This window comes from Oreochromis aureus, linkage group 19, assembly GCF_013358895.1.
Source record: "Oreochromis aureus strain Israel breed Guangdong linkage group 19, ZZ_aureus, whole genome shotgun sequence".
Taxonomy (NCBI): domain Eukaryota; kingdom Metazoa; phylum Chordata; class Actinopteri; order Cichliformes; family Cichlidae; genus Oreochromis; species Oreochromis aureus.
The window spans coordinates 3,216,500-3,242,473 of record NC_052960.1 but is presented as its reverse complement, the minus strand read 5'-3'; the positions used below and the strand labels follow the sequence as shown (position 1 = coordinate 3,242,473).

At 41.4% G+C, this 25,974-nt stretch overlaps 1 protein-coding gene across 1 annotated transcript; it reads left to right on the top strand.

Annotated features, from left to right (window-relative positions):
* The first annotated feature begins 27 nt into the window (after positions 1-27).
* Positions 28-24,284, top strand: kiz (kizuna centrosomal protein). Its single transcript, XM_031728074.2, has 15 exons — positions 28-198; positions 598-660; positions 1,039-1,201; positions 2,405-2,473; positions 3,765-4,380; positions 4,470-4,719; positions 7,577-7,696; positions 8,265-8,429; positions 9,572-9,722; positions 11,661-11,817; positions 12,246-12,308; positions 13,679-13,765; positions 14,174-14,243; positions 22,467-22,513; positions 23,988-24,284. The coding sequence occupies exons 1-15, from the start codon at positions 125-127 to the stop codon at positions 24,059-24,061; spliced, it is 2,169 nt and encodes a 722-aa protein (XP_031583934.1). The 5' UTR covers positions 28-124; the 3' UTR covers positions 24,062-24,284.
* Positions 24,285-25,974: the final 1,690 nt, after the last annotated feature.

The window sequence follows — 25,974 nt, the reverse complement described above, 5'->3', positions numbered from 1 at the left end:
TTCTGGGAAGCGGTGCACATGGCAACCAACGTAAACAGCAGCCCCCCTCTCCCCGTCCTCCCCCCTCCTCCTCGTCTGCCTCTTCTTCCTCTCGGCTTTGCAGCGGCGCCAAAAGCGGGAGAAAATGGCAAGCTCGGCTCGCAGTGAAGACCACTACTACGAAAGGATAACGTCAGCTCAGCAGAGCATACACGAAAGGTGAGGACTGTCTGTGTTTTCGTGTTAAAAAGAACACGGCCCCGTAGAACCGCGGACTCGAGTTGTCACCGTTGCCGTCCGATAGCCTCACCTTACCCATTAGCTTCCTAGCGAAGTCCGCGTACACAGAGATGAGCAGATGCTAGTTCTTTAGCCTGCTTACTTGGATTCGTGGACGTGTATAAAGCAGTAACTGATTAGCGTTTGCGTATTAATAAAAGTTAGCCAAGTTCCCACGAAGTTAGCGCTTGTTGAAAGTTGCTATCCTGCATTAGCATGTGTGTTATGGATGCTCGCTGGGTTCATAAGTCTGATGGTTTGGCAATTTAGCCCAGGAAACCACGGAGGTGCTGGAGCGGTGTGTGTGGGTAACACCTTCTCTGTGCTCTCTGTGTGCAGGGAGAAACGGAGGCTGGAGCTGGAGAGGGAGCTGTTTGCTTACTCCAGATCTGATAAAAGAGCGTAAGTCACTGGTTAGAGTTAAATATCCAATTATATGTGAGCGGACTTTCATCATTGTATATGAAATTGATTTGAAAAAATTCCCATGTATTCATATAGATTCACAGCTGTCTTATTATTTTCATTTGTGTCAGTTTTTATTTAATAAAACGTGTACAAGCATAACAGACTGCTTTAAAAAAAATGTAAATCATGTCTCATAAACACCAACTTGCCAGGTCCATCCAGCAGGGCTTAGGTTGATGGGCGAGTTGAGAATGAGATTTAAATTTAAAACATATTGTGCTTAACCTTTTCTCCTGAGAAGTCGGGCTCTTATTTTTTGACAATGCTCTTAGATAATATTTCTTTTGAATAATAGTTCTCCACTGCCTTCAGCTTACAGATAAAGTGTTCCAAACTGCGCAGTTATCTCAAGGAAATCTGTGACAGGGAAGCACGAGCGAAAATGAGAAACCTTGAGCTTCTGAGAGATGTGGAGTGCATAGAAATCAGCATGAAGGAATATAGTCCTGACCATGCCCCCCTCCAACAACAAAAGGTAGAACACACACGCTCTGTTTCTCTTTCTCACACACACACACACACACACACTCGCTCAAGTTCATTTGTTCAGTGGAGTAGCTTTTGTCATTATGGAGTCGTACCGAAAGCAGGCTGAACAAACACTCCACCCACTGCGGTGGAATCAGATTTGACAGTTGTACTTTTATTCTTAAATTTTTAGATTCACATGTAATAACCAGTATTTACTGCTGTCCAAGCTGTACGTTTAAGAAAACCGTAGTTCTACGAGGTTAACTTTGGAATAATGGCCGCCCATGCATGTGTAGGTATATATAAAATATATATTTTTATTAGGGGTGCTGTGTTTTTATAAATGAGCGTGTTGTTGATGCTCATTTGCCTTAATGCCTTGCTGCAATTTTAACAGAGCAGACATTTGCTTGCAATGGCTTGATGTGACAATAGTAAACACTCAAACTGTGCAATTTATCATGACAAGCAAATGAACGGGGGAGAAAACAATGAGCCAGTCAGATTGTCACTTAAAACTCAACGACAGTGCTTGACAGCTTAATATCAAATTAACAAAATTGGCTAATTATGACTCACCGAGTTAATTGCCCAATATAGAGACTCTGAAGTGCTCCAGAGATTTAGCCATTCTCTCCCCTCAAGCAGTTGGTTTATTTCCTCTTGATGCTTTATGAGTCCTGCATGTTTGCTGTTATTTTGGTCGTCCTGTTGCACTTTGTTTCCATTGTGTAAAATCAGCCACGTTTTTTCTGGTTTAACCGTGATGCTGTTGGTACAAAGTAAAACACATTTCTCAAACCGACAGTGAGTATATATATTCCCTCTCCGATTAGCATGTATACTTATCTAGATTTTATTGTAATTGTATTTTTGGTATTTGTGCTGTATGTTAAAAAACATATTTTTTAAGGTCCGTTTCTGTAGTTTAAAGGTGTGGCAAAGGTTCTGTTGGAGTTGGCAGTAAGGCAGTGAGTCCGCCCGGCCAAATAAAAATGCTAAGGGGTGTCAGCGTCTGCATAGAGGACACTCACTTAGGAAAACCCTCTGTTACTGATAGGGGCTGCTTTCAGCTACTTTCCTTTTTTTTTTTCCACTTTTACGCCACATCCAGCTAATATTCAGACAGGTTTGCATGACACATGCCAGTTGAATATTAAAGAAGTCATTTATCTTTTAATTATTAATTCAGTCTTATTTCATACAGGCTGAGTGTTTGAAAAAGATTTCCAAATTTATGGAAGCAAAGAAGAAAATGGAGCGGGAACCAGCAAAGGTATGGAATAGCATGTGATCACACACATCACATCCTTTATGTATCAGGTAACCTGCACTCTGTTTGTTTTATATTTTTTGGATGATAAATGGTACTTATTTCTTTCTTTTCAATGTTTAAAGGTTTATGCTAATTTCAGTTCTATCAAGTTACGTTTTTAGGTTTGGAATAACAAAGGAACGTAGACATTATGCCTGGTAAATCTGTAGAGTCTACATTTAAACTGTGTATCTGTAATAACACAGGTGTCTAATCCTAGCTGCTGAATCTGTACAAGTGATGTAGTTCAAGCCCATGGCTGCTTTCTCCCTTCACTTAAAGCAGTTAAAGCTCTTTTAGATGAAATGTCTAAGACATCTCATAATAACTTGGAGCATGCTGTCTAGAGCAGTCACTTGTAACTGTGTGCAAAACCCCCCTCAGCCTGTCGATATTGTAATGAGCAAAATGGTACCGTCACTCCATTATGCATACAAGCCATTGGCTGGCAGTGTGCATGTCCCTCAGGCTGCAGCATTCATTAAGGGAAGCTTACCGGGCTGAAAGCTGGAGACAGATGATAACGGGATATGATTTTCATATTTAATACATTCCTTGGAAGAGCACACGCGTGCCGCAGATTGATAGAAGAATCAATTGCTACTTTAGTGAAACACTTTCTACTTTGCCCTGCAGCTACCGATGGAATCACTCAGCCAAGAAATTAACTTTTCCTCTTTTTTTACCTACTTTGTGGATCTGCTGGGCAGGCTGCATGGTTTACAGTGAATGTTATTAAGCAGCTAACTGTTTGGTATTTAAGACGCTTATCAGAAAAGAAACAGAAGCCATGCTTTTTGTTATTATGTTTGGAGGGAAGCTTTTTTGCTTCTCTCTCTCCCCGCCCTTGGTGACATTGCAGACATGAATCAAAACTTGTCTAAAGGATTTCTAATAAGATTAAAAGTTAAAACATTGATCCTGAGACATTCTTTTGAAAAATGTTGTGAAAAGAATTCTGACCTTGGCCCAAATAAGCTACATTTATTCAAATTTCTAAAGTGGATAGCTGACATACTTGAGTTGAAATTCTTTCAAAATAGCACTTATTTAACTGAAACAAGAACTTTGACATTTTAAGCGATCCATATTCATGCCTGGGAAAAAATATTTTATGAGGTAATGAAAAGTTTAGCTGATAAAATTAATATATTGGTGTTTTGTTTTTTTGGGTTTTTTTTGTGTGTGTGTGTGTGTGTGTGTGTGTGTGTGTGTGTGTGTGTGTGTGTGTGCGCTTTCTTCATGAGTGCAGGCTGAAGCTGTTCGTGCACAGCACCAGGACAGATACGTCTCTCACCCAGCTAAGGATTTTAAACAAGCACCAGTGGAAATTTTTATGGGCCACCAGACCTCCAGAGGGCCCGATGCAGAAGCTGGCAGCACAAGTGTACACTCACACCAAGCATTGCATCATTCACCCAATCGCAGCCTGCACTCCCGCGAACGTCTACCAAGTGGCCTTTTGAAGGACTTCACAGTCGGCGGAGAGGATGCCGCCAGCAACCGAGCACATTTATCAGATGACATTTCAGGCTCAAACGATTCCCCTGACGACGGTAATTTGAGTGACAAACATGAAAGAACGATGGGGCCGCTCCCATCTGTTCGTGCCTTAACAGGCACAGCTGGCGGTGTGGCTTTTGGAAGTGATGATGAACGGGAACCTTCACCTTTGGCGACCTTGACGGGGCCTGAGAAGAATCCATCTCCTGGCAGCAGTAGCCCGACGAGGGCTCAGAATTCCATCGCAGAACACACCGACTCCAAAGAGGTGGTTTGTGAGGCACGCACGATGGAAGATGAAGAGAGAGGTCACGGCCATTTGATGCTAAAAACCACTTTCAGAAAAGAAGCTGAAGAGAGAACAGGTTTGCGGTGATCTTTCTGTCTGTGCTAGAATCTTTTAAAGCACTTTTCTTTTCTTTTTTTTTACACTACATCGTATATTTACATCCAGGTAAAAGTGAGAGTGTCAGCACACCGAGTTCAGATGTGGAGTTGTCAGAGAGCACTGCTAGTGACCTGTCTATTTCTCTGACACAATCTGAGCTGGAGGAGGATGCACCAGAGGGTGGGGCACCTGAGGGTAATGATACTCACGAAAGGCGTGATCACAACCAGCACAGTCCAGAATCGTCTTTGCAGTCTAATGGCTCCAAGAAAACACTCCACTTAAACAGCATAGCTGCAGTGGGGGCCTTGAAAAGGTACAGTATATATGACTAATGTAGTTTGTTGTCTGACATTTTCAAAGTGGGTCAGTGAAGAAAAACACCAACATTTTTCCTAAAACGGTGCTCAGTGCAGTCAGCAGTTTCCCTCCCCTTGATTTAAGGCTAAGCGGGCTAAGCAAGGAGAATGTTCTGCATGGCCATGCCGAACCACAGAGGACTGTTGATGATAGCGAGTGAACACGCTGCAAACTCCTCCTTGCCACCTTCACATCTGAGGCTGACAGAGAGGATTGTGGGAGTCACGGTTCATGCCACCGTCCTCTCTGTAGTTCAGCAGCAGCTGCGGTGGCGGTGGCAGTGATGCATCTTATAGGGAGAGCTCGGGACCTGTCACCAACAATATTGCCATAATCCAAGATAATGCTGTAACAGAGCAATTTTCTGCTTGAGAGACCTCAGGAAGTCCCCAGTGGAGGAGGAAATTTGTGGCACCATAGAGTGCTGTGGAGGGGTGGGCATGTGGACAGCACTTACAGCCACAAATCCTTAGCGTGATGATGGCCTCTGAGTTGAAGGATCATTTTGGATGGGGTTAGAGCCACAGAAAATCCTATGTGAATGTTTGCACAGAGAGCCTTTGCATTTTCGCTACAGTATGAGGTCTTTTATGAACAGCACCTCTTATGCTCTTAAAAAAAAACATTCATTTTGTGTGCACTTTTTTCTTCACTGTACTCTCAAGGAAAAAAAAACAGTGTTTAATGTTTGCCTCCTCTCTGTTCTTGGGTCACATTATGGACTATATTCTTAAATATTATTTCTTTTTCTGTAATTACAAAAATAAATAGTAATTTCTGAGCATTATTGGTATGAAAGGCTTTAGTTTTTAATTGGTCCGCTCTCTGTGAGCATCAAAAAATATTGTGGAGGATTATGTTTTCTCTCTGAGAGTGCTGCATGTTTGTTTGTGCCCGGCTGTGTTTATGTGTGGTCGACTATACTTTTTATAGCATGACCCCAAGAGGAGCCTCAGTTAGGCTGTGCTGGGTAGACAATGGAGTTGGCTGCAGCTTTCATTGTTAACACGGAGAGCTTCTTTGTATGAGGAGAAAACCAGAGGCTTTGATGTAAAGCTCACAGAGCATCCAGTCTCTATACTGTCTGTATTTCTCTTAAGGTTAAAGTTTATATCGCCCCCACAGTCAGGGAAAAACAACCCATTTCTCCTACAGACTCAAATATTGTATAGTTTAATTTTTAATACCATCACAATGCCCTCAACATGCTTTGCTCTCAAATGTGTTGTCTGAAGTGCTGCATGGGTTTGATTGATTGGTGACAGCATGTGATACAGTTAACACTGGCTTCTTAAAAATCCCAGTTAATCCCACAGATGGAGCTTAAAGCATATAGGATTTTAAAAAAAAATGTAATTGCAGTGTCATTAGGGCATTCCTCAGGTATTTTTTTTCCTGTGGCTTAAATTCTAGTTTAGCAAAGGTCTCGCAAATTTTCACTCTGTATTTTCCAAGGTGAATTCTGACAGCGTGCTGGGGCCTATCCCAGATTTAGGCAGGTGTAACTGCACTTAGCTTGTGCTGTTATTACTTGTGGTTATATTTTCCGTGTCCTTTTGTGTGTTACACTTGCTATTTGTGCCTGGATGGTGAGATTCGCCTGACACCAGTCACTCAATGGTGAGGCCATTCCATGTGATAAATAACCCCAGAGCCACAACTCAACGCTGTAGAGCAATATTGCTGCAGAGAGGCTGACCTCTTCCTCCTGGCTAACAATACACTCCTGATGATGTGGACACGCGGACAATAGTAGCATCTAAAGTGAGGTTAGAGACCTTGACATGAAAGCTGGCAACAATACAGTAGAGAGAGAGGTTTGCAGGAAAACACAACTAATTCACTTTCTCACTCTCTAAAGGTCTCTTTTTGAAGAGCATTGATAAATAAAGTGGAAAGAGAAAGATGACTATTTCAAGGCCCACGCTGGCAATAAGGGAAAGGGAAAAAAAAGACAGAGCTTTTGCCTATTCTACTTCAGCCACACTGAAGAGGACTTGGCACAGATGGATTGCACACTACAGAATGTCATGGATATAATTCAAGCTGCCAGCTTAATCAGGATGTTACCAGGAAACAACCTGCAAAAAAGAGGGAGCAATTGTTTGCTGACCCCTAACCCAAGAGCCCATTACAGATTGTCATAAATTCTTTTTGGCCTCTTTTTATGTAAGGGGGCTCAGGATCTCTCGGCTTGGGGTTTCTGGGAGAATTCAATGAGGGCCACCCAGAGCTTAATGCTCAAGAAAGAGATGGATTCTCAATATCCACATGCATTAGGCATCCATTTCTCATTTTGTAGCCGCACACAGGACCAGATTAAAGTGTAAATCTCTCACCAAAAGAAATCATCCAGAGGCCCCTCTTTTTCCGTACACTTTTATGCACGAGCTACAACCGGTAGTGGAGTTTAACTGTAACATCATATTACTCGTTTCGAGCATTATTTTGCTATTTAACCAACTCTGCTCGATACCGCATTAATTCGGCAGCAAACATCTACTGGTACAAGCTCCGGATCTGAATGCTGGTTTTGTCGAGCTTTTCGCTTGCAACCTGTTATTACATGTGGCAAAATCAACGAACACGGTGAACTGTTGAAATGCTGTATTGTGGCAAGAGCATTTTAATGATCACATTCTCCAGCAGGCCTTGAGTACCTCAAGGAAATCACCCGGAAAAAATGTTATCATAGATTTTTGGATCAAATAACATCTTGTTTTTTTTCTTTTAAAAAATAGCTGACCTATCGATCACGTGACCTCTTCCATTTTTTTGTTCATTCACCACACTAATAGGTAATTTATTTTAAGTCTCTCCCAGGAAGGACTCTTTAATCTGCTAGACAGCATTGAAGGACGACTTTGCAGCGAACAGGCCAGTGTGTACGGGGATTCTTCTGTCGATGGACTCCAGCTCAGCAGAATTATCAGGTATACCCTTAGTGTCTTTCTTCAAACTTTTTAAAACTTGTCTCCCCATGTCTGAATGAAATGCTACACATATTTATTTAATGGGGCAGTTTGTGCAGATGAGGAAAACATATTATCCTTCTGCCGAGGGCTCTCACATTAGATGAAGTGTCATTACCGCCATGCATGCATCTTTATTTCTGAGGGGTTTTCAGACACGTGGGATTGTTATAGTAACCGCTCTGTTGTATTGTTACTGGGTAGAGAGAGCATTGTGCACATGATTTATTAGATAAAGGTTGGTTTTTGTAGAAGATATTTCTACGTCACAATTAATTTACAACAGTTGTAAAGTACTGATAAATGATTAACAAAAGCAAAGCTCTCCATCTATACAAATGTCACATTTGTGAATGATGTCAATAACATCTTGGGCCATTTTGTGTCACAACCCTTGGTAGAGCGTTTAGCCATGCTGTGATATTATGTGAGCTGGAGTGCATGTTCGATGTACGCCGTGTACTCCTGACCTGCTGGCAGAGCCCAGAGCTCCATGGCAATAGCTGACTGCTCTCTATATATTGGGAAGCCTTTGTGACGATGGAGCGGGCTTGAATGACGAGGACCTTGGAGCGTGTGGAGCAGTCGTCCTTCATGAGCTTCAGAGGTTGTCATGGAGCACAGAAAAGGGCTGCCTGCTACCACAGGATCTGGTGTGTGCTCATCAGTCCAGCACTGAGCCTAATGAAATAAGGTAAGGTTCCTGGTTTGTCTGTGAATCCTGCGCCAGAAAGTGACATCAGCCTGTGCATGTTTTTTTATATTTTGGATTCATATGTTTTCCAGCTAAGTGGGATTGCAAAAACAAAACAAAACCACAGGCTGGGTTATTTGTGTGCAGTTGCAGTTTTTGTTTAGTGTTATATTTTCATTTACTTTTGAATTGTGATGATGTAAAAATTATGCGTATATACATGTTATGTAAGCGTTTGCATTGTTGCTGTTTATATATAAATGTATGATAAAATGTTGGTGATATTTTGGGTGTTGCGTGATTATCTACTTGTACCACCTCAATAATGGAGTCATTCAGAGCAGAAATATCAGTGCTCTAAAAGCTGCAGAGTTCAATAGATATTTGTCGTCCTTTCTTCAGGAAAGTGAACCACCTTACAGTACGCGTGGATAGCTGTGTGTGCATTTGATTTTATGTTATTATTATTATTTTTTTCCTTCACTAGACTGTGGGGAGGGTCATGCACTTACAGCAGTCAGAGAGATTTCATGCTACTATTTGATACAGTCTCCCTTGTCCACAAATGTAAAAGGTCATCTTTGGTGTCACCTCACACAGTAGCACTGCGTGGGTGAATGTCATGAGTAAATTAAAATGCCCTATCTGCGACTTCCAGTCCTTTGGATAATGAGTAGTTATACTCTGAGCTAAATCCATGCTCTGCTTCACTACTCTATTGATTTCACTGAGACCTTTCCTGCTATATAGTCAATTCAAAGGAGCACATCTAGCAGTGTCCCCCCTCTTTCCTCTGGAGATCCCTACTGGCTGACCTCGACCTTTTATTCAGTTTTTCAACCTGAATCAATTTTGCTGTCTGTGTCTATTCAGTGTTAACTGGAATTCATTAATAATCCATAGCCTCTGAGTTGTTTTAGGATAACACCCTTTCTAAAAAGGCTGCTTAAAAGAAGAGCTCTGAGAAATGTTTTATACTGGAGGTGTTCCAAACTTTTCAGCTTCTTCACTTTTCTTGATTATCTAATTATCTTTTACTTTGTGCGGGTATAATTATGATTTATGCTCATATTTCCTGCTGTGTGCTCAATAACAAAGCCGCTATTTCTCTCCGTCTAATCCCACCCCCATCCTCACCGCAGCACCAGCCTCCCTCCTAATGCTGCTCGGCTGTGGGATCGCTGGTTCAAGCACGCCCTTGTGCTCAAGGAGCGCCGCGTCCTCAGCACTGAGCGCTTGGTCCAACTGTTCACGCCGCTGCTGCTCAGCCGTCATGCCACCTACAGCCACCAGGTAGCGTCGAAGGCACATCCACTCCAGCAACACGCACACAAACACAAACAGGAGGTCACACACTTGCATCCCAAAAGCGCGCTGATATCTGCACAGAAATATGGCCCCCTTTTTTCCCTCTTCTTTCCAAATGAGCGAGTGTTTTTGTTTCTCTGCTTGTTCCTTTGCGTGTTTTTTGAAGAGAAGTGCAGTTACTGCTAAATGCCCTCTTTGTGTCTCGTGCTGGAAACTAAGCCCTGGCCTCCTGCTCATCAGATTGCTCCACACATTGACCTAGACAGAAGGGAAACCCTGACCCATGTCGTAATCGCAAATTACAGCCTCAGCTTGGCTTCTTTCATCTCATGTGGTGTATTCATCTGAGAAACACTTGCTTTTAATTTAGTATTAGCCAAAAGTATAGCTGTCAGTTGGGTCTGATTGAACGAGGGAGCCATTTGGACCTTCTACTCAATGGGATTATTTTAAATTTCCCACTCATTGACCTTGTGGATCATGCTCAATTAAACAAAGAAAGAAATGACAAAGAATATTCCCACTCAGAGCTCAACGATGATGTCAAGAGACATGTCAGCAAACCCACTATCTGGCTGCCAGAGTGATTATCTACACATGCAGGTTTTTGTCTTATTAATTTTTGTGGATTGATGTTATGCGGGTTCTTGTGGCTGTAGTATTGCTGACGCAGTGAAAGAAGCAAAGAGGGAGACTGTGCAGCCTCTTAAAAGTATGCACTGACAAAAGGAAGAGGGGTGCTGCCATCGAAATCATTGTATCCAAGCACACGAGGAAAAGCCTGAGTGGAAATCTTTCTTTCTCTTCAGCGTCCTCACTCCATCTCCATCTATTTCTCCGTCTCATCCTCCCATTTCTCCGTCTCTCTCCTCTCTGTCCTCTCACACAACAGCTTACTCTCCACACACAAGAGAAAACAGAAATTTCCATTCACATCTTGCCACACAGCCTGGCTACTCTGACAAATGGGAGCATGCAGCTCGCATGCACACACTCAAAGAGGCCCTTTGAATATTCAAGTGCTAACAGTTGCATTCATTGATATTTAAAATGCAGTGGGTCTGCGAGAGCCCTCAACCCACGGTACATTTGACTAAATCTAAAAAAAGGAACAAAGAGGGATATCGGGGACAAGGATCAAGACAGTTTTTATTGTGCAGCAGCATCAAATACCAAGTGGCAAACTCAGATTGTCGTGTGTTTGCGTCTCTTCTGCTCTCTGCAAATGAAAGCGCGTACATTGTCAGTCATAACTGTGACCTACTGATAACAACTTACAATGCACTTAAAGTTTGTCACTGTCAAAATCCTCCTGATCATCCCCTCCATATTAGCGCTCATTAAAAGTTGCAAATGGCCATCTGAGGCTGAGAGGCAGTGTTTGATCACAAAGGAGAAATGGTGATGGCAGGATTTGATACGGGGGAGGGAAGAAGGAGAGAAAGGAAATCGGTGTGTGGCATCTCGCTGCTCCCCATCTCCTGGAACAGCTCCTCTTAATTGTGTATCCTCATCTCCACAGAGATAAAAATGAGCAGAGTGGGAGGAAGAGAGTAGTTTGTCTCAATCCTCTCAGCCAAGAGGGAAGATATCTGGGACGTGTTGCACATTAACACCGGGGTGATTGCATTCTTTAGGCAGTTCTCTAATCTCATGGATGAAAAGAGAGAGTGAGAGGAAAAAAGTGTGATTGAGAGGGAGAGCGGGAGCGAAAGTGTGCGAAATCATCTTTTTTGAGTTAAACGAGTGAGACAATTTCAAGTTATTTTCTCTTGGCGTTTGAACACGCATTACAGCTGCACCTCTGTGCGAGCAGCCATGGCCAAAGTAAATGACTTGCCTAATCGGCGAGAGTTCAATTTGACACTTCCTTCACAAAATGAGAACAATTAAGAGTGTGGTTTTAATTTGTGCTGCTCGCAGGCCAAAGTGCTGCTGAGGACACTTCTGTCCCGGTCCAGTGAGGAGTGCCCCTCAGCAGAGGACGAGAGTGACTTATCTTCTTTATGTGGTCCTCCTTCTCTCCTGGCTGATGGGGATGCGAAGCCTGCCAGGCCCGTACGGAAGCAACGGATCCAAGGTCACTGAAGATGATTGGTGTAATATCACCGGGCATGATCAATTCTAATTATGAAAATGATGCTGATGACGTTAATATGTTAATAACATTAATATGGGTTTGTGTTTTAACAAAATATCCAGCATGGATTTTTGTGATTCCACACTGTGATAAGTCATTGTGCAGTAATATGTAACAAGACCATTAACTGGAAGAAATATAGACTTTTTTTTTTGGGAGACCAACTCTGCAGAGAACTAAAACTTCCCTTTCATGAAAGAAATCAATTTCACCATAGAGCTTTTTTTTTTTTTTATAAATCCCTCACAGCGCAGTTTTCATACAGCCATCCTTTCAGAGCTAAAGAAAGACCCCCCATTCCCATTTCTATCCCTAGACTCCCTTCTTCCCTGCCATTGCTTCTCACTATGCGCTTCCCTTTCTTACAGAACTACAAAGTGCTGAAGAGGACAGCCAGGACGAAAGCCCTGTGGAAAGTGGTCCTATTAGAGGTAAAAAGGCATTGCCGGTGCCCCAGCATTCACACTGTCCTTATGTTGTGGTTTGTTTTCTTCCCACTGCAGTGAATAATGGGCTCTTTTACACAATGGCTGAGGCAGGATGATCAAGGTGAATCCAGGGTCAAAGTCCCACCTGAAGAGCTGCGCTAGTTCTCTCTAATTATCTCCGAGAAAACACTAGCTGTGTTTTCAGCCCGGTCTGAGGCATTCTAGCAAAATTGATAATTCACTGCCCCAGCATAATGCGGCCGCTTTAATTGTCAGGGCGCCAGGGTGGGAAGCGCAAAAGATCTGTCATCGGTTCTCATTATCTTCTAAACAATGCTCCGGCAAGGCTGGACTTAAAATACTAGATGTGACGGCATCCTGGAAGCAGTTGGTGTGCCCATCCCTCAGCTGCACCTCTGAAATGTAAAGCAATCCTATATTACCCTTGGCTATCAGATTTCCTACTGGGTTTTTCATGTGTCCGCATCCCTAAGGTGCACAGCCAGCAAAATGAGTCCAGTTTCCAATCGCTACACTTAATCAAAAGAGACATAACCAGCTAAAAAAAAAAACTTGACTAAAGATTTTGCAAGGAAAGGATTTTGCTGTGCTGAGCGACATCAATGTCACAATCAAATACGGTGACCTTGGAACTGATAGTAATTGCCAAAACATGCACGCCTGTGGACCTGCTGGGGGTTTTTTTAGACTACGTGTAAAAGCAGTGGCTGTATGAAGTGCTGTGGGTGAAATAACAGTGGAGATTGGAATGCACTGTAAACATGGTAAGGCTTTCAACAATGATTAAAAGCTATGTTTTTATTGTGAATCCCAGTTGAAACTGTTAGGACTTGGTCACAGAAGATCACAATTTTGCTTTGCCTTTCATATTCCTTTTTTGAATGTGTACTTTTTGTAACATCAGTGAGATAACAGCCCATTTATTATGTACTTCTGCTCTGTTGATTTTTGTCAGCTCAGTCTCTCTGCTCCACTCAAATATGATACTGTTTTTAGTGTCACGGAAAGTAATTACAAGTGTTTCTTTTATTTTTTTAAAACACAAAATCAATCATTCCCTTCGTGGTAGGGGATGCTGAGATAATGTGAGATGCTGATTGCTGTCTCATGGAAACTGTCGCTGCATACTGTAGGCTTGAATCAACAGTTTAGCTGAATGAGCAGAGTGTTTCTCACCCACTCTGTTAAGTGATGAAACCAAAAAAAAAAAAAACCTGAGCCACTGAAGCGTGTTGTCTCATCAAACACAGAAACCTGTGAAAGTTGGAAACCTGGGTTTTAAGCAAATATTTGACCCTGACTTTGTGTGTGTGTGTTTGTGCCTGTGTGCGTCCACGTGTGTCCCTAAATAGAGACAAAAGCATATCAGTTACTTAAACAATCAGCCATGATGGAAAGGCGGCAGACTTCTGAAGAGGAGGAGGAGGATAGCCTCTCAGGTAAGGGATGTGGTCCACTCTTCCAGTCAAGTAGGGAACAACTGGAGCCTAATCATTGGTTACCAAGGAAATACGTGGACATGCTCACATTTCTGCTCAGTGAAGGTTCAACAAATCCCATTTTTATCCCATTTTAACTCCACAAAACATATCATAGATTTTAGTTATCACATGATTTGTGATGTGCGTCATATTCAGAGTGCATGCAAGAACTTCCAACTGGATTATTAAAAAATATTCTTTGAATACAAATTCACTGTACTCATAGCAGGGCAGACACCAGGACCAAGGCTGAGAAACTGCTATTAGCCTTACATGTTTCTATACAAGTATACAAGGTAAATTAGCTTGTGATGAGATCAATCAAGAAATCAAATGGTTTCATCCAGCCCTGTTTGCTCTTTTAAGGAATAAATCATGGCCATGAAGAGGACCTGCGGAGGGCCAAAAGCTCCTCACATCAAGACCCTTACCCTCGGTAAGAACATTGTTATTATTCAACGGGCCACACGAAATGGGCCACCAGACACCAAAGTGGTTGATGTACATTTGCATGGCTGCTCTCATAATTCCCTGTTCATTTCCATAAGATCAAGGGGGTGCCACCCATTAACTCGCTTACAAAGACAAAAGGTCCCTAAAGCCCCCTCTTACTCACTGTTTGCTGGGTTCAACCAGGTTTTAGAATTCAAAAGCAGATCGGCTACCACAAAAATAAATTGGAGCCCTAAACTGTCTTCAGGCTAGTTGTCAAAATGCAAACATATCACGTCAAGAAGAGAATCGGGGACAACGCTTTTGGAAGACGCCAGCTCGAGTGTTGACAAGGACAAATGTCCTTTCATTTTTCACCCTTGAAACATTTTTAGGCTGGTCAAATCAGAGCTCTAAGTGGTTAAGAAAAGAACATCTAATGATAAATAGCTCAGTGGAAACTAACACCGCCACGGTTACATTTGAATATCAACACGACTTCATCAAATCTGCAATTGCATGTCAGGTCCTCAGAGCACCTCTTCACTGCAAACCATTTGGGCTCTAGTAATGGCTGGGTAAACGTTATGAGGAATAATCTTCTCTGATTTCATGTGATTACTGGGCACCATGCTGACACAAGGGCTGAAGTCTGTATCTCCCTGGCCTGGCAAGCAGGCGCTCCCAGTCTGCCTATTAGCCCAGGGAAGGGTCTAATGGCCTGGCTCTATTGTGGTCCTCATAGCTGCTGATGTCTGCCACTACCAGCCCGGGTGACCAACCTCTTTAATAAACATGAGCCAATTTTGGGCCCAGACCCTCTCAGATGGTGCCCATCTCCCTGTCATTAATGTGCATGGGAAGCCTGCAATATCTGTGATTAAACAAAATTTGCAGAACAGAAATTAGACTGAAAAACAAAATGCCACGAGGAGTTATGAGACACAAGTTGTGTACATAAGAGAAATTGGAAAAACGGGTAGTTATGCATGGCCAACACTTTATTCCAACTGGAGTTTGGAAGGAAGCACCAAGCACGTCTTTGGTCATACTCGGAGTGGCTGTGGGTCCTAAGTATAAAATGCCCTGAATAGACATTTACTGATAAAAGAACTTTAATTGTAAAGCAGTGATATTTATGGAACAGGTTGGATTCCTCTATGTAGGGATCCAGGTAAGAGATCAGTCTGAGATAAAACAGCTCGTGCATAGATGATGCTGTAATTAGTCCATATTAAGTAAATAATGTAGGTAAAGTAATAATAAAGTAAAATATTACATCATAACATTTGCCCTGCTCAGTTCAGTTTTATTTATGTCCATTTACAACATATATACTTTTTAAGGAGGGGAAGGGAGGCAATACAGTGCAGAGGATGCTGGAGGAGATGGCCGGTTGGATGTGGAGAGGGTTTAGTCACAAATAAACTTAGTGAAGTAAATGACAGATGTTGGGACTGTTGGATTTTCATACAATATTTGTTTCATTTTAATGTTCATTTTGACCCAACACCAATCTCTTTATTTGGAAGGACTGTGTTTTTGCCTTTTGTTGTGCATTTCCAGAACAAGTTTCATCCGAAATGTAATTTAAAGCAGTATCTTAAAGGACTTTATTGTGACTTGTTTTTACCTGCTGCCGCTCTGATACAGCAATTCCTCCATTTCTCCCTCAACGCTTAGATGTAAGCATTCCACTTACAACAGTCACTTCTTGCGCTTTATTGCTTCCACAAGTGGTCTGGAAGCCCTGTGCTTAAGCAGAGGCGTAACATTGCCCCATTTTCCTCCTCCTTTCTCTTTGCGTCTCGCTCTCTCTCTTACCCTTTTTCTATCTGTTTGCCCCTCTTCCTCACCGTCTTCCTGTGTTTTCCTCTCCCCTGTCTGTGTTAATTATTTGCTTTATTTTGTCAGCGAGCTGATGAGTGACTTCAAAAGGAGGATGGAGCTGGACTCGAAATAAAAAAATGGCTTCCTCTCTGTTGTCTTAGACAATAATTATGATTTGCCAGTTAAGCCTAGACTACAGCAGAGGGATTGTAGTTTAAAGCAGAGGCTTTGGTGCAAAAAATGCATTTATAGCCCTTTGTGAGGCTTCTCATTATGTGTGGGCCTGATTCATTAAGTAATTGGTTTGCAGTTGTTTACATGAGTATTAAGGCCTTCTATTCAGGGCCTTTGAGAGATACATTGTGCAAATGTTGCATGTTATGAATGCAGAATGAGAGGCGGGGGGCCAGTGCTATTGGCCAAACACTGCACTCAGCTGAAAAGCGAGAGAAAAGCACTGGGTGCTGCTTTGCATAGCAATGACTGGGGTCTTAATAAGCTTTACAGATTAAATACATGCAGTCTATACAAGATGCAAAGAGATACTCTTAACACATTTATATGTGCTCATTTCACTATTATGAAGTTGGAGAGAATTGGGCTCTTTCATATTCTTTTTCTTTCCAGTGTCTCTCTTTTCCTTGCTCTCTCCCACACAGTGTTTTTCAGTTAGATACTTTTATGGAATGTTCTGTTTATTGTATTATAACTCGCCGGGAAGCGACTGATCTGCAACATTTATGAAGGATTTGTCCATTAGAAATCTTTTGCTGTCTTTGTGAGTAGCAAAGTAAAATCACTTTGTGGTTGAGTGGGGATGAAAGGAATAATGCACGAAGGAGTGAGTCTTAATAAGCAGCTGCACTCCATGTAAAGACCACTTGTTCCCCTTTGTATGCGAGTGCATGCCACTGCTTCCTCTCGTGCAAAGAAACATTGTGCTCCTTTCTACTGTAGGCATTTCAGATGGCACTCCTTTCTTGTTTTTATTTTGGGGTTTTTAATACCTTTTTTATGCCTCCCCGCTCCATCGCGTACCCCCATTTTTGATCCAGAGACGTTGGGGGGGGGGATGCTCGAGCACATGTGCACAGACACACAAAACAAAATCTGCAGCCATCAGACGGGGTGATGATTGTTGTGCCTAGTGCCTGCTTGACAAAAACCTTGACTCAACAATTAGTGGTTTACAGCTTTGCTTTGGACAACAGGATGTGCTCAAGCATTCGACCTCAGATCATTCAGTGTGTCAAAATCAGAAGCTGTGTGTGTGTGTCTTTCTCTCCCACACACACATATGGGGAGGCTATGTGAACATGTCACAATTCACTGGGAGGAGAGATGGAGGGGTGAGAGGGATCAGAGCTGAGAGAAGGGGGAGGACACGTAAAAGAGAGAGCAGGACATAGAGGGGGAGAGAGAGACAAAGAAGTATTAATAGGTGGAAAATCGCAAATCCAGAAACCAAAAGTGACATGAGGAGCACAAAGACAGCAGAATAGTTGGCCGTGTGAGACCGAGCTGCCTTTTACCCATACTGCATCTGTTCTTCTAAATGTTTTTATAACGTCAGGCACCAAAGTTGTTTTTCTGTGCATAAACATTTGACAGTATGTTAGCTGCACCCAGCCCACCCCACCCCACCCCCACCACTCCACTACCACAAACAACCATGAATAGAAAAAGGCAGCATTTAGAGACTCCAGCCAGAGGAGGTCACTGTGCTGCACTGGCTCTCTGAAACAGATGAATGCCCGATTGCTCTTTTATAAAAGAAGCTGTCTTTCAGGCATTTTCTGTTTCTGTGTTTTCACATTTTATTTGTGATCACTTTATTTAACTTTGGGGTTCGTTTAGGTTGATGCAAAACTTTAAAGCCAAAGACGGCACATATGTGTTTTTCTCACTGTGACCCGTGTTGTTATTGTTCAGAGCAGCTTGGATTAATTTATTCATTTGTTTCTGGTGCTGCTTTATTTTCCTGTTTTCTCTACATTATTGCAATTTGTGTGTCGGACAGCCTGCAAATTTCAGTCCACCCTCGCTTAGATGAGGCGTTAAAAAAGTGTAACCTGATCTGTCCTTCATCCATCCCTCACACTGGCTGTCTCCACTAGACTGCCACCAGTCAGGACGAGAGCCCGCTGTGTTGAAATCATTGGCCCAGTGCCTCTTTCTCTGAGTTGCAGTACTTACTCATTGCCAGCAGAGAGCACTCACATGTTAGAGAGCGCCCACTCACAGTGCACTCACAGTTGCCTCTCACTGTTTGCCCCCACTGAGGGCTATATCCTGCTACCATTCAGGCCTGTTAGAGTACATCTAAACGGAGCCTAAACAATGTTTCTGCAGGGTCATAGCTGGGATGGGAGTAGGAGTTGATGGGAATGATGAGGTGATGGGTCTCCCTTTACCTTTAGACAAGCACAGCCGCGCAAAAGTGCTATTGTGCTATTAGCATTTGTGTGTGGGTGGCAGAAGCTTATAAAAAAAAAGCCAGGGTAAATAAAAGCAGTTTTCTAGCTGCTGGCAAGGCTGTGCTAAATGCTTGGTAAGCATTATTTCCTCTTACAGTATTCATTTTCCCTAATGTAACTGTAGGACAATGCATGAAAAAAATCTTAAATGTGTCCAAGAACATGGATTTAGTCTCATGACTCTAGCATGAACATGACCTTAAATTGTAAATTTGTATGACAGGCTGTTCTATGTCGAGTTAAAACGTGTGATTTTGCTTTTTTTTCTGTTCTGTCCAGATTTAACTGTTGCACATGAACACGTTTTAGCATAATAGGTCATATTTAACTTTCTCTCATATAACAACTTAACTGTGTTTAAAAAAAAAAAAAAAAAAAAAAAAGTATTAGTAGTTTTTATTTGTTTCTCAAGAAAATACCAAATGAGAAATATTCCATAAAACTGGATCGAGATGGTGCTCACAGAGTCAAATGTAGGATTTTTACAAAAACACAGCAGAGAATTATTTAAAACACAGTTGCAGAAATCCCAGGTACTCTCACATAAGCGAATCACTGTGTTAATCCACAAGAAGTGTGCCAATTTTTTTTCATTATTCAATTTCACTAATCCAGTTTCTGCATGTAAAATATGTGGTAACATGATTGTCCTTGCACAAAAGTGCTATTGTGTTATTACGATGTGTGTGTGTGTGTGTGTGTGTGTGTGTGTGTGTGTGGGTGGCGAGCTTAAAAAAGATGGAGTAAATAAAAGCAATTTTCTAGCCATCAGCAGCAGTATTAAATTCTTGCTAAGCATAATTTCTTCCAGTAGTCCTCACATTCCCGAATGTGACTGTTGGGTCATAAGTGAAATACAGCCTCAGCGGTTTCAAAGACACTTTTTTTTTTTTTTTTTTTTTAGCTGCAGCTCACAAAACTACTACAGTCTATGTGAAGATGGTTTGTATCCTTATACTAGAGGAACTAATGCATTGCCATCTAACTATAATAAAGGTTTTGTTATTTTAAAGTGCATACTATAGTCAACCTACTTGAGTTATTGTGCGACTGTAGCTTTTGTTCATTTCTGCGCTCCTTTAGCTCTGGAGCATGAACGTGGTTTTTATGCCCAGAGCTAAAGCAGTAGCTTTTTTGTATGTGTGTGGTATAAGACTAGATACTTACTTGCTGAACTACTACCACAGGCTAATACAGCACACAACAGTAAAGCAGTAAAATGGCACAAAGAGCAAAATGTAAAGAATAGTCTTTGAAGCCTCTGCCATCGACAGATTGTGTTAATCTTAAAGTGTGTCATTTCCAGCTGATGATACCAACTTCTGTTCTTACATGATTTAAAATTTTATATTTATCAAGGTAATTGTCATTACCTTGGTATTGTAATGACAGACAATGTATTGTCATAACGCAAAATATAAAAATGTAATAATACACACACACACACACGTGTAAATTTATCATAAGTTGAAAAACAAGAGTGTTTTACTTAACAAAAAAACAAAATAAACAAGAAGAGAAATAGAGAGAAATACTTACGCGTGTCAAATATGTATAAAGCTCATAAATTTTAAAAGTTATGTTGAACTCTAATGCAGAGTAGACAAAAAACCTGTTAAAACATGAGATAAACAACAATATGAAACAACTGCAAAGGCCATGAAAAGCAAATGAGTGAGGGGTTGAAAAAAGAACATTACAATAGCTGTAATTTGCATCATTTTACACATTACATTCACCTCTGTGTGGCAGAGCTTGTAAAACACTGGCCAGCTCAGTCTTACATATTCAGATCATTGCCTCAATTAAGGGAAACTCAGCAGAAGATGAACTGGCATAAATGTTTATGGAAACTGAATATTAGATTGGTGAGGTCAGATCCAGGCTGGGCTCTCTATGGTAATAGCCCCGTCTTGAAATCAGTCCTGTCTCTCACTGAAGTGGAACAGCTGATAGGCCATTCCCATCCCGAGGGGAAGTTCGAGAAAAGAAAAGCCCAATTTACTCGCTGTAACAGCTATTATTGTGGCAAAGGAGAGGAAGTAATGGTATAGATTATTGCTGTATTTTTGCTGCTGCAGGGTCTGGCTGGGATCTGTTGCCTAACAGTTGTAAATGGATACACTATTCGCCGTAGTTTAATGTTTTTACTTTATTCAGTTTAGAAAGCTGAATCGTGATAACACTTGGATTTCCTCATTGTGTCCATCATGATTTTTGTGCTGTAGCGCAGACAAAGGAAAATAAATCCTGTTCTCTCCAAATAACGCAGGTTTTTCATTTTATGCACCATACAGACAGAAGATGTTTATGTGTTAAACACACATTAAAACAAATTAATTTATTGATGCAGTTCTTCTATTAGCATGGTCAGACAAGCCAGTATATAACACAGTTTCATCATAGGTTAAATACTGTTTGAGGATATATTAAAAATCAATAATAGCACTTTAGATTTAAGCCACATAAAAAATAAAATCTGCACTGATCTTTATTTACATAAATGTGTGTATTTAGCGAGATATTTCTACACGAATAAGCACATTTTGGAAATCCACAGCCCTTACATTCAGTTCACCATCAGCTTGCAAGCAGGCTGATTATCTGCTCTCAGGCCATAGCTTTTGTTTTCTCCCCCCACTGCTTTCCTTACTGCTTCCCTGCTTTGATTTTATTGCGTTTTAAGTGCCAGTATTCTCTCTGAACAGATGCACGAGTCGTCCAAACGTTCTGTAGGAAGTCCTATCAGCATATGAATGTAAAGGTTATATGCTAGTAATTAGACTGGCTCTGCGGTATATAGCTTGTAGCACAGAGCAATCTGCTCACAGTTAGGAATGGGAGGTGCGTCTTTGTTCTCTCATTCGGTCTTAAGTTTAGAAAATAGCAACTGGAACACAGCCAGAGTAATTTGGTCCTTATACTCAATGTACAGTCACATGTGCCAAGAGGGAGTGATGAGGAGATGAGGGTGATTGAGAGGGTGACAATCAAAGAGGTCATGGGTTTGAATTGATGCAGATGGAAAAGCGGACCAGATTTTTCATCTGTTTGAAACTCTGCATCACTTTTTTTCTTTATATGAAAGAATTCAAATATAGGAGACCCAAACAAATAAGCAGTATGGATATGTATGCTAACCTGGGCGATGAGGAGGATACATTGTGGGGTTTTGAATAGGCTCTGTGATGATGTAAATTAAAGAGGAGGCCTTTAAAAGTGGAACAGGGGGCCTTATTGCATATGCATCGAGGCAGATCAAAGCCTTTTCGGAGGTCACACATTTACATAGCGATATCAGCAGAGCTATGGGAACCTGGCAACCCTGTCTTTGGACTATTTTTGAATAAAGAGGGCCTTGTGGAAGTCCTTTGGCACAATTACACAGGAGTCAAGGAAGTTCCCTTTGCCACGATGGTTCTAGCCATTAAATATCATCTTTTGGAATTAATTAGGCGTCTTCACGTAAGTCTGCTTTGGTTGTTGTACGTATGCCAGATTTATTTGTCTGTGTTTTATTATACTCAGACAAGATTTTTTTTACCTTTGTGACTTTATACACAAAATGCCAAATATGTGAATGAACAATCACATAGCAAAATCACAAGCGCCTACAATAGGAGTCAAGGAAGTTCTCACAAGTGCACTGTCTGAGTCAAGCCACTAAATATCACCAAAGTTAAATGGATGCTTTTTTACAAAGATTTTTTTTATTCTATTGTACTGCTTTGGTTAGTTTGTGTGTAGTCCGTAACCTGATTACAAAGACTGATCTCTGAATTGACGTATTTCACTTGCAGTATTTGGTTTTAAAGTCATGTTAAAGTTTTCTCTTCATTTTTCATCAAAAAGTAAATCTCTCTCAAAGAGAGCCTGGGGTCACAACTTCACAAGGCTATTAACTATCTTTGTGTTTCCAGGAGAGAGAAGGCTAGCTCAAAGGCTCATTCTACGCTACAGTCAAAAGGTGAGTGTACACTAAATTATTTCATTTAAGTGAAAACACACAGTGTCAAAAAGAGGTTAATGACACCAAATGGATCACCATAGAGAGATCCATGTGTTTACATCTGTGCAATTATTCATAAATTTAAGCTTCATAAAAATACCATCTATTTGATTAAATTTCTCTGTAAATGCAGCTGTACCTTTTTGAGGATGTCTGTATAAAATGTGACCATGAAGCCAAGTCAGGTTGCTAAAAGATTAATTTGAAGCAAGCGCTACCAACTCGATTAATAAAAAAGCTAAAATGCTTTTATTTTAGGGGACATCCTGTGTCTTTGTCAACTTAAACAAAAGCCCTGAACTTTGAGGCATTTAAGGTACTGCTCTAAATAATAAGCAGAGAGAACATTGCTGACTCTACAATAGCAAAACGCCTGCTCAATGTTATGATACGAGCTGCAATCAGAAAGTTCCATGGAGCACCAGGCCATCTTAATCAGTGCTGCTACATTTGATTTCATTGAAGCGACTGTCTCCATTTGCAGCATGAGCTGGATCTTCTCCACTGTGTTAAATCGGCAGTGCTTTAACTTGATTTTCAAATTTGGGGAATTAAACAAATTGCAGGGAGGCAAATCTGGGGAGAAGAGCTGATGACTTGAGAGAATTGTGTCAGTGGAGCAAAGGAGACCTCCCTATTTTCAGTGCTTCAGATGCTTGGAAACAAAGGTATCACAGTGCAGGTTTTGGTTAAATGTTCCTGAGTTGTCTCAGCGTGGGACTCAACACTGACAAACTGATCCTAGGGAATTCACAGTGCACAGCTCTAGGTCCAAAGATGCATAACGAGATGATCATGAAGGGGAAATTGTCCTCATTTGAAATGAAGTACAGTTTGGATTGTTATTGGCCAAGCTCAGAATTTTTTTATTAATTAGTCATTGGTTGGGTTATTTTTGTACATGTACAGCTGTGATCAGACCCAAAATTCTCCAAGCACAAAAGACCTACATTAAATACATACACTGATGAGCTGCAGCATTAAAACCACCTGACTAGAATTACGTGCAGACCCCCTTCTGTCACCGTAACACCTTTGTCCCATCGGTGCTCGATGCGCATTATTGCACTGGGAGAGGCTGCTGCTGTCGGGGAGCGCTTTGCCGCGGAGCCATGTTCAGTCTGTAAAGTTTTAAGTATAAAAGCGTCGACATGAATGTCAGCAATGAAGCTTTCCTAGAAGACCAATGGGTTGTAAAGACACGCTCACCTGGCAGCGGTTTTAACGTTATGGCTAATTGGTATATAAGCTGTGTAAAAGGGAGAATGTTAAGATTGTCAAGGTGAGCTTCCTGGAATGCTTACAAAGAGAGTATAGAAATAAAATCCTTACTCTCAAGATGTCAACAGTAACGGTCCATTTGAAGCTTGGAGTGAACATTCTGCAACAATAATGTAATCCTGTGTTTTGTTCTTTGTACCTCTCTGTATAGATTTCTGGGGTCAATCGGATGACAGCAACTCGGAGATTGAAGCAGCCTTGCGTCCTCAACGATGGCATTTATGACTTCTATGAGTGATATTTCCACCGAGATATTTTTTTAACGTACTATATTATATCACTGCAAAATCTGCGGCAGATTGACTCGTGGTAGTTCACCCGCTGACCATTATTTTAGTGGTCTGCATTGTAAATCGTATGCACACTGTATCATAAAAACAAATAATAAAGTTGACAGCTCTCACGCTGGGTAAAGTATGTGAAGAGTTGTCCAACACACTGATGTTAACCCTGCTTCAGTCTCTTTATCTGAACAACTCTCCCAGCTCATAATAACAGCTCGAAATAGATTAAACTGATCTTTTAAAGCGATTTGTTTGCACTAGGCTGAAAATCATGCATTTTGAATGCCGCAAGCATCTCCGAGTGCTCTACCTCCAGCACGCTCGAGTGTAGTGATGTGAGTCACCTGTGAAATGACAAAGCACAATGGCCACTCTGCACGCTTCTGCGCGACCTGTGAACCCGCTGAAGAGGCCCATCTCCCAGGGCACAAAGTGTTGCAGCACTAACAAACTCTGAATATTTTCAGCCTCTAACAAACGCTCTGCACATATTTTCGCAGGCGCTTCTTTAATAATTTTCCTTAAGCCTCAGAAGTGCAAAGACGTGTTTACATTTCTCTGTAAATAAGCCACAAGTAGCAGAATTTATGCCGAAAGAACACAATGGAGCTACAATTTATGATTTTCCAGCACATTGCATGTTCTGCATCTATTAATATCTCAAAGCTACTGCGTAGGAGGCTACATTCCAAGGTTTACATTTATAGTTCATTATGTCTGTGGTGTAAATTTCCAAAACCACCATTCTGGGTTGGTGGTAAAAGCCCCTGGCATTCAGTGTCAGCAGGATTCCATTAGTCAGCTTTAGGTGACTTTACATGCCTGAACCTTTTAAAGTAGGACTCCACATTCATTACCAATAATGGCTTCAGACAGCCCTGACCCACCACAGGAAAGGGACTGGCAGAATAATTTGGAGTTGGCTAAAAAGGCTCCCCAACATAATATCCATGTTAAGGAGCATGTCAACAGATACTTGTGTGCGACAGATAGCTCATGGTGAAAGTGGAGTTATATTGTACTAATGTGTACCAACACAGAAACATTATTTTTTTTAAATATATAAAGAAGTTCTGCGAGTGCGTGGCACAGAGGCGATGGTGATAATATTCAGCTCGTTCTTTCTAAAGCGCCTGCGTTTTCACACCGGTATGGGAGGAAGGGTAATGTTTTTATCTTGCACTTAAGATTTTTTCACACCTTGACTGACCCGATCACATTCAGGCATTAGATGGAGCTGTGGTGGTTTTATGTTTTGTGTTTGTCCTCATGGAAATTATTGCAATGATGCATAAAGATGAACAATGTATGTCTTAGTTACTTAAATTATTTTGAATAAGTCTTTTGTAGGGAAATCCCTTTCCTTACAGGCTGAATGTGAACAAAAATGCAGATGCTTGCTTTCATTTGAGATGTGATTGGTCAATAATACTATCATTTGGGAATTGAAGGGCAAGAAATTCCAAACTCCCGTTGCAATGATCCAGTAATTATAGTTTCAGGGTAATTGTACTGTAGTCAGTGTTGTGGGGCAGTAGAGACAACGCTAAAACAATAACACATCTTTCTTCTAATCATCACTTATTTTCAGTACGAATTTAATGAGTCATGTTGATAACAAGTGTTGTCATGTAGAAGGAGGGATCGCGCCATTTGGCCCCATCAAATTTAACAGCCATCCACCATTTTGGCTAAACAAACCCAGTAAAAATAACCAGCGGACAGTGGGAGAAAGGCGTACTTTTAGCATTCCTAAAATTCCTGTGATGAAAACTATGAATAGATACATAAATACACATTTTTCACCTTGAGTGATTCAGTTGCTAAACTCGAGCCCCGCACAATGCACAAGTT